Source organism: Erigeron canadensis, chromosome 7 (genome assembly GCF_010389155.1).
Source record: "Erigeron canadensis isolate Cc75 chromosome 7, C_canadensis_v1, whole genome shotgun sequence".
NCBI lineage: Eukaryota > Viridiplantae > Streptophyta > Magnoliopsida > Asterales > Asteraceae > Erigeron > Erigeron canadensis.
In genome coordinates, this window is record NC_057767.1 from 26,327,416 (window position 1) to 26,340,922 (window position 13,507).

At 32.8% G+C, this 13,507-nt stretch overlaps 1 protein-coding gene across 2 annotated transcripts; it reads right to left on the reverse strand.

Moving 5' to 3' along the window:
* Positions 1–307: 307 nt before the first annotated feature.
* Positions 308–8,293, reverse strand: LOC122608118 (glycosyltransferase BC10-like). Of its 2 annotated transcripts, none has more exons than XM_043781209.1 (12): positions 8,129–8,293; positions 6,874–6,958; positions 6,128–6,630; positions 4,958–5,056; positions 4,504–4,604; positions 4,052–4,123; positions 3,852–3,945; positions 2,572–2,652; positions 2,042–2,101; positions 1,832–1,954; positions 865–903; positions 308–590 (listed from the first exon to the last, which is right to left on the reverse strand). In XM_043781209.1, the coding sequence occupies exons 3-12, from the start codon at positions 6,506–6,508 to the stop codon at positions 462–464; spliced, it is 1,179 nt and encodes a 392-aa protein (XP_043637144.1). In that variant the 5' UTR covers positions 6,509–6,630; positions 6,874–6,958; positions 8,129–8,293; the 3' UTR covers positions 308–461. The 2 variants fall into 2 exon arrangements, with proteins under 2 accessions (XP_043637144.1, XP_043637145.1); XM_043781210.1 differs by having other exon boundaries at positions 6,128–6,700.
* Between the last annotated feature and the right edge of the window lie 5,214 nt (positions 8,294–13,507).

The following is a 13,507-nucleotide window of genomic DNA, read 5'->3' on the forward strand; positions in this document are numbered from 1 at the left end:
TATTTTTTGATGAATTCTAACATTATGATTGTGTACGTAAGTCGCAATTATCTGTGATTAATGTAAACCTATATGACTTTTTGCTAAACCTTAAAGTCTTAAACCTATTTTAAAAAGCACGATCTATTCTAAAACAGCAAAAATATCGCATCTTATAGACTTCAAAATACTGAATCCATTAGACTTCATCTATCTTTGTTAAGTCTTTACATATAACATAAGAATATAGTTTGAAGCAAGATGTGCCTCGATCGATGATTGCTCAAAAGTATTCTGTGTAATAAGGTAACAACACTAACAATCATAGTAGATTCAAAAATGGAAATTTTCAAAACTTCATATCGTCAACTCTGAAGCACATATTCAGATAGGAATTACAAGTTGGTATACAGAGTTTAATGGGGAAAGGGGATCAGATTCTGTTGTGAATTGATCCACAAATAACACTGTCCAATTTATTTTCAGACTGGTGTAGAATTTGAGAAAAGTTGCATCAAATTATCCAATGTTTCGGGAAAGAACTTTCTTGCAAATAAGAAGCAAGGCCGTCTCATTCCATTCCAGATGCACGGCGTTGTCAACACGGTCTTCTGCAAAAGTGAACAAATGTGATGAATAATGTTTCATTAAAGATGGTGGTTTTAGTGTGTTGTCTTTTGAGACGCGGCGGTATTCTAAATAATACATGAATATCTCATAGTTTTTATAAAAATACCGTTCAAGAAGCAGTACTTAAGATATCCTGATTTATATTTCAGTACCATCAGTATAGTAGATTGAAAAGTTTCTTTGACCCAATAAACAAAATTTTCCCTTTTCTGGAATGAATTACAATGAGGAACAAGAGGGTGATTAAAGTCTTACCTTTTCATCACTTGTGAAATGCAGGCAAGTATCAAAACTCTGCAATACAAATATACAATATTGTGTTAATTGGTTACTCATGAGAACCCCAAAAGTTAGCATAATGGCAAAGGCAGAGTGTGCAATGTGCATTATCAAGCACTGCATGTTTCGCATTGAGCCACAACACTTTTATGCCCAAAATATCTGAGCTCTTGTTAATAAAAAAAAACATATAATTTTAGTAATAGTTTTGTCAATAAAATGATGTGGATGATGTCTACATAGGCAACTCAAGTAATTAAAATGTTATATTACAGCCACCCAAATAACAAGCGGCATCAGAGGCCACCGAAGTAGAAATTTGGTTTCGTTAAGCCCGAATCGAGCTGAAAAACTTGGTGGAAAAATGTAAAATGACAAAAGCCCGTAAGTTCAGATGTTAGCCACATCTAGAGCTGTAAAATGATAATTAGGCTCCTAGAACCACTCAATTATATTTTTACAATCCACCTATAATTGATTCATTAAGGTAGTTTCAAAGAAATTTTGTTATTACAACTTAAGAAGTGACAAAACCTTAAAGTTCATTTTATAATACTTCCACAAGTAGTTTTGGTCAAACTGGCATAATTGAAACATAATTGCTATTTCAGTGTCATATGTGGAGGACCCTAGTCTATCCTTTTGAGTACTCGAGTGGCCTATGCATGCACTATCCCTACAATGATCTAAAGCGGTACCATGCATTAAAAATACACTAAGGGTTTTTAAGCTAGCTTTTTTCTATTATATCTGCAAGACCCATCAACCCATTACAGATTGAACATAGTCCAAGTCAACCCATTCATAAGTAAACGGCTTAAATTTTCAACTTTACTGTCTCATTGCACTTTAAAACTAGTGTTTATGCCTCCAAACAATGAGCTCATGGTCACAAATGAGTAATGTCACTAGCATGTAAGATAACAAATTAGGTATATCGTACCGTAATGTTTCTAAGAAGCTTCGAAGTAATATCTTGAGGTTTATATGACCTAGGATGCCACTTCCTTTCAGACCAATCTACATATGTTACAGACCAGTTTGCAATTCCACCAGGATCAACCATCTAAAAAAAGAATGGAACAGCATGTCAGAAACTAGAAAGAACAATAAAGTGCCAAAACCGAGTAAAAAAAGGATTATAAGTACTTGCCTTAAAAAGTGTGGGGAAATAATGTTCATCAGCATAGCAATTACGTCCCTCAAAAGCTGGCTGTTGATTTCAAAACCAAAACTCAGTTTAAAAAGTACTCTGTAGTCATTAAATCATAACTATTAAAATTATTATTTCAACTTTTCAAGTGTAATAATAGACCTGCTAACAAGGTTTTTATAATTCATACAAATTGGGACAACATTCAACCCATTTGGATGATTGGATGAAATATTGCATTTTTTGAACTGGGGGAGTAAGTAGATAATGACTGAAGAAAGCCAATATCCAACAAAAGAGTGCTTATCGTGAATGGTGTATGCATTATATGTACATACATATATACAGATATACATAGGCCGTGGGTAATTACATTATGGATTGCCTTGCAATAAATTGAAGTCTGCAAGATGGAAACTTGCACGGGGAAGAATAAGTGAGCGTCCACAACCACTACAGATTAACTTCTTTACTTTATAACTTAGTAGTCTAGCTGTTCATAAAACAGGAATGTCTCGGAATGTACTTACTCTGCAGAAAAGCCGAAATTTCCTGTAGTAAAGGCTATCGGCCATAATTAATAAAGCATGTCGCCGAGTCATTGTGAACCACTGCAGACGTACATGAGAAAGGCATTATAACTTTTGTCAAATAGTTCATGCATTACAGCAAGATATCTACATAAAGCATCCACGATAGATTACAAAAAATATAAAAAAACAGAGTCCCACTTTTTGACAAGTGATTTTAGTCTAATTTTTGAGTAAAGTAACAACATTTTAACTAAAGTGAAACAAAAAAAAAATAACTTCTGCCTGGACCAGCCCTAAATAATACTGTCTTCTCCCCTAGGCCCTACCGACATCAATTATTTGCTATAATTGGTAGCATGCGTACCATATATACTCGGTACTGGTGAGTGACAGTATGGTTCGGGTATAGATTGTTGATAGCACATTTTCATACTAAGTTTTGCACAGCTCTATTTGTATAGGAAAAATATTGCAATTCTGAAAACAAGATATTAGACTTGTAACCTCCGTTATAGGATTTAAAAAAATTATCTTTGTGATGGAATTATGTTAAATTCATTTAGCCATTGTGGTGTCCGCGTATAAAAGTATAAATGTTGAAAGCAAACTTATAAGTGTTGGTATGATAATTAAGGTAATGAAATTACAATAAACTATGTAGCTTAGAAGTTAGAATATGTAAAAGTTGGTAATGATTTTGGTGTGAAAATTGGGTGACTATATTGAAGATGAATCAAAGTTAGTGTAAGCATATTCTTCATAGATGCCTTTTTTGAACCAATTTGGTGTTTGATGCATACATTAGGGATGTCCAAAGTAGGAGATGCGAGATGAAAATGTAGCTTAACAATTTAAGAGAGTATGCAGAAGAGCAGAAACGAGAAGTATAATCTGTTATTTATCATTATAGGTCATCCAAAAAATGTTAAGTAGAACTGTAGAATTAAAGTGTTCACCAGATTTTATATAACTTAGATACGAAATATGAACTTGCATTAACTTTTAACTGCAGAATTGTGTGTGTAGACGTGCATCAGATATGCAGTAGCAGTGCTTGAGTGTAATGAAACAAACAACAAATTTAGAAACTATAATTCAGAGTTTATGAGGAGGAACTTCTTTAAGATTCACTATCTTCTCTTTTCTCTAAAGCTGTCACCATATTCATTCATATATATCTTATGTTATTACTTTAAGTAACTAGAAAGATAATCATCTAACTGATGGCCGTAAACCCAAAAGACATAAGAAATAAAGTGATCATGCTTGATAAATACCTGTGAGCCTTTACGAAAATCCTTAAATTCAATTTCAGGCAACATATGTTCTGAATATCTCCCACCTGCTCCATGTGGACCTGGATCATCATAGCTAAATAGAGCAGGAAGAGAAATTTGTTGAAAAAGTTTTGCACAAAAACAAAAAAAAAAGGTTAAAATATGCATGTCATGTCTTTCAGAAAGTATTATAGTCTTACCTGTCGATGAAGCTGATATTCGTGAAGATTAGGTAGTTATACACATAATCAAAGTGATGCAATGGTACACAGCTGCAAGATAACTTAAATAATTAATAATACAAATTTACTTATTTTCTGCACACGTAGTGCATCTCACTTGATTTGGCAAATTAAGCAGGTTGGACAATGGCTCAAATAGACTTCAGGTTAAAATGGGTCCTGTTTTAATAAGGGTTGAGTTAGTTTGACCAGCAAACACTTTTTTAGCCAATTCTACAAATGAATAATGTGTTAAAGTTGCTTAGATAAACGATAATATATGATAAGAATAATAAAACTGGGAGGTTGTATGGATGAGAAGTATACTTTGAAAAACTTTCAACTAACTGGAAACATTTAACCCACATGTACCATTTAAGAATTAAGATAATACACAACCTAAAGTGAAATAGATCCAAGTCAGTATTTACCTATCAGATAGCAAAACAAAATGTTGATTGTTTTCGTCTTGAAGTGCATTCATCAATAGTCTCTTCTCAGCATCAACCATGGATATTTTCCCCCAATCAACCTGCATATTGCATCATGAGATCAACAAAGAAAAACTCAGTATCACAATTCTCTGAGCTCTTGTATACAGGTAAAAAAAAACTTATCTCCACCTACACATTAACAAGCCATAAAAAGGCAGGTAAAACCTAAAGAAAAACCAAAAAATTCCTTATGAATTTATTTGAGCTATGGCTGGTCATCTATACTTCAACATTTCATTGTATGTAAAACTGTAATTGCAGTCCACCTTATATCATGAATAGTTGATATAACTAACGAGTTATTATGTGATTTAATGACACTAGACCAACGTTACAGTATTATAAAAAAAGGACTACAAATTATAGATATATAGTTGTAAGGAACAGATACCTTTTCACTTCGTATATTGCGGCCAATGAAGTGCGGACTAACATGGCCCAGTTGCTCTCTTGACGCATGCACATAAACAGTGAATCTACCATCATGGCCCTGCAATTGATTTATTAAAAATGTTAGTCATGCATATATTTATTCCAAGTAAATGTATATAACTCATGCAAAATCAACTTCAGGCAATGTTTCAGTGTGCTTACTGTTCTTTTTCTTTTTCAATAGGAAAATATACACTATCAACCCAAATACACATATTTGTCCCATCTTGGACTACAACCCACAACCTCTTGGTTATTAGGTCTTCAGTTTGCAAGTTAATGGAAAAAGTTGTGCATGGAACACTATGATAACCAACAAAAAACTTTACTTAAATCATATAAATAAATCTGAACCGTTAGATTACAATTACATATGAGGATATATATATATATATATATAGGAGAACAACTAGGGTTAATTCCTTGGTGAACAAGTTAGCCTAAACAGACCTACTAATCATCCGATAGACAAGCCCATGTAGCTCGGACTTCAAACCCAACAATCCAATGCAAATGAAGATTATAGTAGAGCTATAATAAAAGAAATCCAACAAAGGGAAAATGAGAGATTGCAATTTCAACCCATTTTGGTCTGAACGGCAATCTCTAATACATAGAAAATCTAAATATATATATATATATGGGAAAATGATCCTTATTGCAGACTTTACCTAAGCTTAGGTACTGCCACTTTAAAAAAAATTACAAATTAAAATCTTTGAATATGATAAACATACATATCCCCCCCTGAATTTTACATAACCTCCCCTTAATTTTACATATCCCCCCTTGCTTTACCTAAGATAGGTACTGCATGCTTTACCTAACCTTTCCCATATATATATATATATCCAAAAAAATGGGTCAATGGGTGAAATGGGTCAAAAGTCATTCAAAGTGCATCTTTAATACATAAAGACACCTTGATCATTTTATTCATACATTAATTATCATTATATAACATAACTTCTTTGATCATTAATTAAACATACTACCAGTAAAAATGTTGAACCAAAAGCATTTAGGGCCAACCCGCCCGGGTTTGACAGACAAAATATATACACTTTCTAACCCGTTGCCCAAAATGCCCATTTTGCCACATATAAAAATGTTATAAACTGGAACTCACTTGAAAGAACTTGTCCCAGAGCATTTCAAAAGGCAATGGACCAGGAGTCAAGAACATGAAAGCAACTTTCGGATTTCTTGAGATAACAGAAGGTGACTTCAAAATTTCCCTGGTAACCACCTGGGCTGCAGTCTCTTCATCGGTTAATTCTCTGGAAGGAACTGTTGGAGTGTTTTCGTACTCAGAACAGCTACTGGACAAAAAGATATAACATGCCGCAGAGTTCCTAGGTGCATATATATAGACTCCAATAAAGAAAATACTGACTAAGCACAATAATATAATGACCCAATTTGGCCCTTTGAACTGTGGTCGTTGTCGAGTACCAGGCATCATTAAAAAGTCTTTTATGCCCACACGCCACGATCTAGTCGTCTTCATATAACACGAAGTGACAACATACAATATCTGATTTTATCTAGACCTTGCAATACAAAACCATTAAACCTAAAAGGTATTTTTGTTCAGATTACAGATTACTAGCTTCTTCTCCTAGCCTGCACCTGAAGACATGATACAAAGAATCAAACTACTGAAACATGATCTTGACATTGTGCAATCACATAGCATTACCTAACACCAAATAGAATAAAAGGATACGTTAAGAAATTTATAAGAAGTTGATTAACTTGATATGCAATTAATGTTAGAACCAAACAAGTTAATGAGTTATTGATCTTCAGAACTTTCCAGTACATATTGACAATCGATATGCAACTCGTAAAAGTTTTGAATACAATATTTACCTTGGTTTGGAAGGCATACACCTTTCTTGTAGACCCAGTGATACCTTTGCACCAACAGGCACCTCACCAAACACTATCAGAACATCTGCGGTAGCACATGTTTTACATGTTAGCTCATATCTTCTTATATAGTCAAACTAAACTAAAAAGAGCTTTATGATATTTGAGGATGATGCTGCACCAAGGCCACAAAACTATGCTACTAGATATTCTTTTCGAAATAAAATTCCCCTTTTTGGCTTTCTGTGCCTATACTACCATTTTTCCAAACAAATGTAACAAATGGGACTTGTGTGATTACATATGTGTACAAAGATATCATATCGCAAATGATTTTTTTTCCACGATACGTTTTCATTAGTCTTGTGTTTTAGTCACCGTACTAACTAAATGTACATCTGAGTCGTCAAAATAAGGTTTTGCGTACAATTTGGGTCAATTTGTAATCCTGAACTCAGCACACTTATATAAAAATAAACCCTAATCAAACATATTTATATTTATACACATGTCCATTTTTGACAGCCGGTTTTTTTATACATACCAACATACTCTTTCAGTTGTTCTGTTTCAAGTCTTGTTTGTAGATCTCTTAAGTCTTGACAAGACAGTTTTGTAACCATTTAGATCACATCATAATAAGTAAACTAATAAATTTTAACATAAAATTCAACCTTAAATACAAATCAAAACAGATTTACATATTTACAAAAAAAAAAAAAAAAAATCATTTTTGACTACGCAATACCATCTTTAATGACCTACATGTACCAAAAAGAAAAGTACAATAACTAACTAAGTTAGTATCTAATACATTAAAAAACCTCCCTTTCTCACCTAAACAATCACATTCCAAAAATATGTATAAAACTGTATCTATAGATTAAAAATATACATAAATACAGTCAATTTGTTACTCTATTTTGAGAAAGATTTACACCCACATGACTTAACTAATTCGCACATACCAAAACATAGTACTACATGAATTATTATCATAATATTACAACGATACTCAATCCCTGTCATAACTGAGGTACACATATAGACGGTCTTACCCCTACCCGATAATTCTACAATTACCAAAAAAAAAAAATAATCTTTAAATCATAAGATCTATAAATAAAAACACAAAGGTCAACATTTCACTAAAATTCAAAAAGTCCCATCTGATCTATATATATATACATATGTATATAAATTATTATACAAATTCAAGAGAATAATGATAATTATGAAGTGGGAAAGAACATACATTTGGAATTAGTGACATAAAAAAGACGGCGGTTATGAAGATGGTGGTCAACGGCAGGACAGTTGACTATTCAAGTGAAGAACAAGTGATCTGTGTGTGTGTTTGTGTGTGTGTGTTTAAGGCGTGGGATTCTAGGACAAATAGAAGAGTTAGACGTCAGCCTTTTTATGTTAAAGAGGATGACGAATATGCTTATGTCTCGGATTGGATGGATTTTACCAACTTTTTTGTAAATAGTAGTGTAACTTGTATTTAATTTTTTTTTTTTAACTACTCATTAGTTTTTTTTTTACTTAACCCTTCCAACCGCCCGAGTCACTTCTTAGGGTAGGGTTGTCAATTTCGACCCAACCCAAAACCCAACCTGAAAAAAATCAGATTAGGTTTGAGTATTTTCGACTCATCAACCCGTCAACCCACCAACCTGATTTTTTCTGGGTTGGGTCCGGGTTGGGTTGTTGGGTTGTCAGGTCGACCCGTCGACCCAATATCTTTAAAATAATTGAATTATATATAATAGTTCATACTCCACATTACACTAATTCATACGTCCTATTCTCATTTTTAATATTTCTAACCTAAAGTAACTTCAAATATGAAATAAAAGGAGGATTCAAAATTCTGTAAGATGATAAGTGATGTAGGATGAGGCGGTAAGTTTGTTAACTTTTTGCCAAGTATTAACAATACCCTCATATTTCTTTCTTTTTTGGACCCTTCGTTTTCGGTTTACACCATCAATGATAAAGCTTTATATTGGTTGATTTATTCCATTTTATATTTATATATATTTGCTTCTCGGGTCACATGGTTGGGTCATGGGTTGACGGGTTGTGGGTCAGGGTTGAAATTTCTGATCTAAAACTTTTAGTGGGTTGGGTTAGGGTCGGAGTTTTGCAACCCACCAACCCGTCAACCCGAACCTACCAACTCGAACCCATTGACAGCCCTATCTTAGGGGGTGTTTGGTTGAAAGAATTCCATGGAATTGATAGGAATTAGAATTTAAATTCCATTCATTTTCTATGTTTGGTTGGATAATGGATGGAATAGGAATTTAACACATTCCACCAAATTCCATTAAACATATGAATTCATAATTCTTTCACTTATGAGATAAAATCTTTAACATTCCAAGGAATTCACTATATTTCACCAAATACCCTTTTAAACAAAATAAAAACCATATCTTCCATCTCCACTCTTTCTTCTCCATCTTACTTCTTTTGTAGCTCCATTATTCCTGACTTCGATGTTCTTGACTTCTCCACCTGGATCTAATTTTTTTTGGCATCTCCAATGTTTAATGGGTAAAGGATGTTTTGTTGGTCTAGCTGATTGCGATTTGGATTTTGGATGTATCATATGCTTTTTGTAAACATGTTTTTAGTATAATGTGTTAGTATTCAATCCATTGATAATCTAGTTTGATTGTGGTTTTCTGTGATGTCGATTTCTTATGCTTTGATAGTTATTTTGGTAGGGTATATTGTATGTTTGCTTTTGCAGGTTTAATAAAAGTAGGCCATTGTTATCATTTTATGTTAAATATTAATTTGAAAACTAATTTTTTTGTGAAAACTAGAAAATTGGCCAAAACACACTGTGATCTGAATTTAACACAATGTGTTTTAATAAAACACATTGTGTTTTTATTGTGTAACCTAAAATATGTTGTGTTAAGTTTTAAATCACGGTGTGTTTTTGATAGCGTTGTAAATTGAAAAATTGTTCAAACACACTGTGATATGAACTTAACACAATGTGTTTTCGAAAAACATATTAAAAACACATTGTGTTAAATTCAGATCACAATGTGTTTTGGCAGTTTTCTAGTTTTTACGAAAATTTTAGTTTTCAAATGATAAAAATTCATCATTTTATTTATGTTGTTGTTGTTGTTATTATTATTATTATTATTATTATTATTATTATTATTATTATTATTATTATTATTATTAAAGGGTAACTTTGTCATTAACCAAGTTTACATTTAAACTTTTTTTTTTATGGATTCCATCAACCAAACACATGATAAATTTTAAAACTTTCCAATTCCTTCAAATTCCAATTCCTTTAACAAATTCCAATTCCTTTAAAAACATTCACTGAACCAAACAGCCCCTTAGGATTTTAAAATCATTGGCACGGTCGTGTTATTTTGGCTCGTCAGTTTGAATAGTTCTCATCAACCGACGAGGAAGTGAACATAGTTGTTAGACTCTTACAAGTCATGAGTCGACTCTTACGAGTCGAGTCGATTTAGACCGAAAATGAGGCAACTCGTCGTGTGGCTCTTTTTTCTCCAGACTCTTACGAGTCGTGGGGTAAATTTGAAACGAGTCAATACTAGTCGCAAATTTATGATTGTTGTAATTTGATAATATGGTTATAGTGAGTATAGGGCTCTTTTGCATCCAACTTGGGTGAAAAATCTCTTACATACTAATTTTTTAATATTTTGAATAAATACTTGGGCCCCCATGCTTTTTACATTTTAAAAAAAGGTATGTGAGGGTTTTTCACCCAACTTGGGTGTCTAACAGCCTCACATTCTCTTCCCTATATATATATATATATATATTATATATCCAAAGGATAAAATGAGAACTAAAAAATTGTCGAGAAATGCGAGAAGTTCTATTTTGTTAAAAAAAATATGGGGATATTATGGTAATTTAATAAATATAATTAATATAATTATCAAATGGAAAAAAAAAAAAACCTAAATCGCTCCCCATCCCTCGTATCATGCTTATCCCATTTTAAAAAATTATCCCATTCTAATTCCATGATTATAATGATGATGCAGCCTATGATACAACACATGATTTTCTTTCAAAATTAACAAATTGAATTTAATAATTACGTTTACAAATATTACTTCTAACACTTTTTCTCTATAATGATGCTAAAAGTCATATATAAAAAGTAAATATTAAACTTTATCTAGATAATCTTTATAAAATAATTTTACATATCCAAAACTACATATTTAATTAGACAAGATGAAATTAAACATAAACATGTACTAAATATCTCTTGATGACTCATATTGAGTGAATAAAAATGTATCGTACAACACAATCTCACCTATTACTCAACTGGTTTAGAGTTGATTCGACCTTTTGATTTTCTCGGCCATTTACGACTACAATACGAACACATGTTACTTGAAGTTGCTATCGACATGTGAGATCCCAGTATAGGTAGAAGATACACATTTTTCATATTAAGCCCTAAAACAGCTACGCGTATCCAGTATATGTTAAACAAAGGGAAAATGTAAGTCTTCTTATGATTTTCTTGCAAGTAGCTCACTGGTGATTATATCCACCATGGGAATAACGGAACTTCCAGCCCCAATTACAGGCACCATGTTGAAAATGGGTTCATCACAAGTCTTCATCTTTTTTTTATCAATTTAGCAAATCTATCGTATGAGCTTTTGACGATGAGTGTCAATGTTACATGGGAGATAGCTAGCTTGATTTGTTGAGATGTAAACTATCAGGCTCTGCAAAAAAAAAAGAACAGGGATATATAAGGATTACTGACATTAAATATACTTCTACACCAAAAAGATAACCCTATATATTATTTTCTATAAATATGCAAGGAAAATATTATACAATGAGGTCAGAATGTATGTATGGATCCAACATGTACCCAATTGCAGGACAAAGGACCAGCATCAAAACATACATCAAAAGGCCCCATTATAACTCGCACTATGTCATTGTTGTATAAACACATCTATAAGTGTACACCACTTTGACATGGGTGTTTTATAAGTGTACACCGATATAGACATGTGAGTAATCATGAAACATGTGAAACAATTTTACAAACATATGTGTGTACACCGAACTACACATGTGTTTTTTCTAATTATCAATTATGATAACTATAAACACGTGCCCAAAACAAAAAAACATGTATTTGGCTAGTTTTACCATAAAAAAATGTGTACTCATTGCTATAAAACATGTTGGCTACTTTTCACTTGTTTCCCGCATACGCTAAACAAAAATAAACTAAAATAGTACCTCTTCATCGTTGGTTCATACGAATATATCTCAAACGCCTGAATATTAACCTTTGAGTCATTACTTTGGTTGCCATTATCATCCTCTGAATATCAAATGATTTCACCACATGGTATGCTAGCTTAGATAGAGATCAGTTATGTCGAATGCTAACATCTTACCAAATCCCATATCAACAATACATTTACGTTGGCTAGTACTTGGACCCTCAAGTGAGATTCAATGAATTAGGGGATGACCGATTTCTAAGGGTAGGGTGGTTTCTCTTCACTAACTTCTGAATAGGTACGTTTATGTTTACTGCCTCCTTACCCTCCCATTTCTCTTCACTATTTTTCACATCCTTAACCATCGTTTTGAGCCTTGGTGACTTTCTCATTGTTTTCTTGTCACCAGCCATCTCATTCTTATCGTTCACCTTTCCACCTTTTTGTCTCATAATCATCTTTTTGCTATAATTCCCATCCATTGTCCCACTTACCCCTGCCCGTATTTTCGTTGTCTGCTCGACTTCCTTTCCCTTTACTCTCTATGGCTCTCTTTCTATTCACTGAGTGTCCATGTTCCCGTGCACATCCTCCATTGATATCTTGACCCAATGATAATTACTGTACATTTGTGCACATTACCACATAAAAGTCGTTTTCACATGTGTACCAGATGTTACAAAACACAAAACAAAAGTACATATGTTGACTTTAACCATTTATGATACACCAAATGGAAACAAATACAAAGGACAAATTCATGTGCATTTGTTTACCTTATCAAATCCCATGTTTTACCTTTCGAAAAGCACACATGATAATCTCTGAACTTATACATAAACAACCATAGTCGTGACACACGTGTTTTTCCTACCTAAAAGTTTGAATAGCTGTTGATTATAAGTGATAATATTAAAGATGGTTAAATTCAAAAACATGTGTATCTGATTACACTACTTTATAGTTGCCTTAACCAGGAACATCAAAAAGGAATACTGCAAAATAGTCACTTAAAACTAACAAATTCTCATGACCTTATGTTATCACTTTACCGCAACTTGTTCATTGGGCACATATATTATTTACAGAAGCATGTGACCCAAACTATTAGGGTAAAAAAACACATAAAAATTCTTTTGTCACTCCCAACAAACACTCTGTAACATATTACTGTAACAAATGACCTAATCAACAAAAAACACCAAATTCTATTAACAAATCTGTAGATAGAACAAATGGTTGTACCTTCATCGGAATCACCAGCTAAATTAAGAGTCGTTTCCTTCTTATTGGTGTGTTTGCTAAAAGATTTATCCATCCTTATCCTGTCACTCTTTCTGACT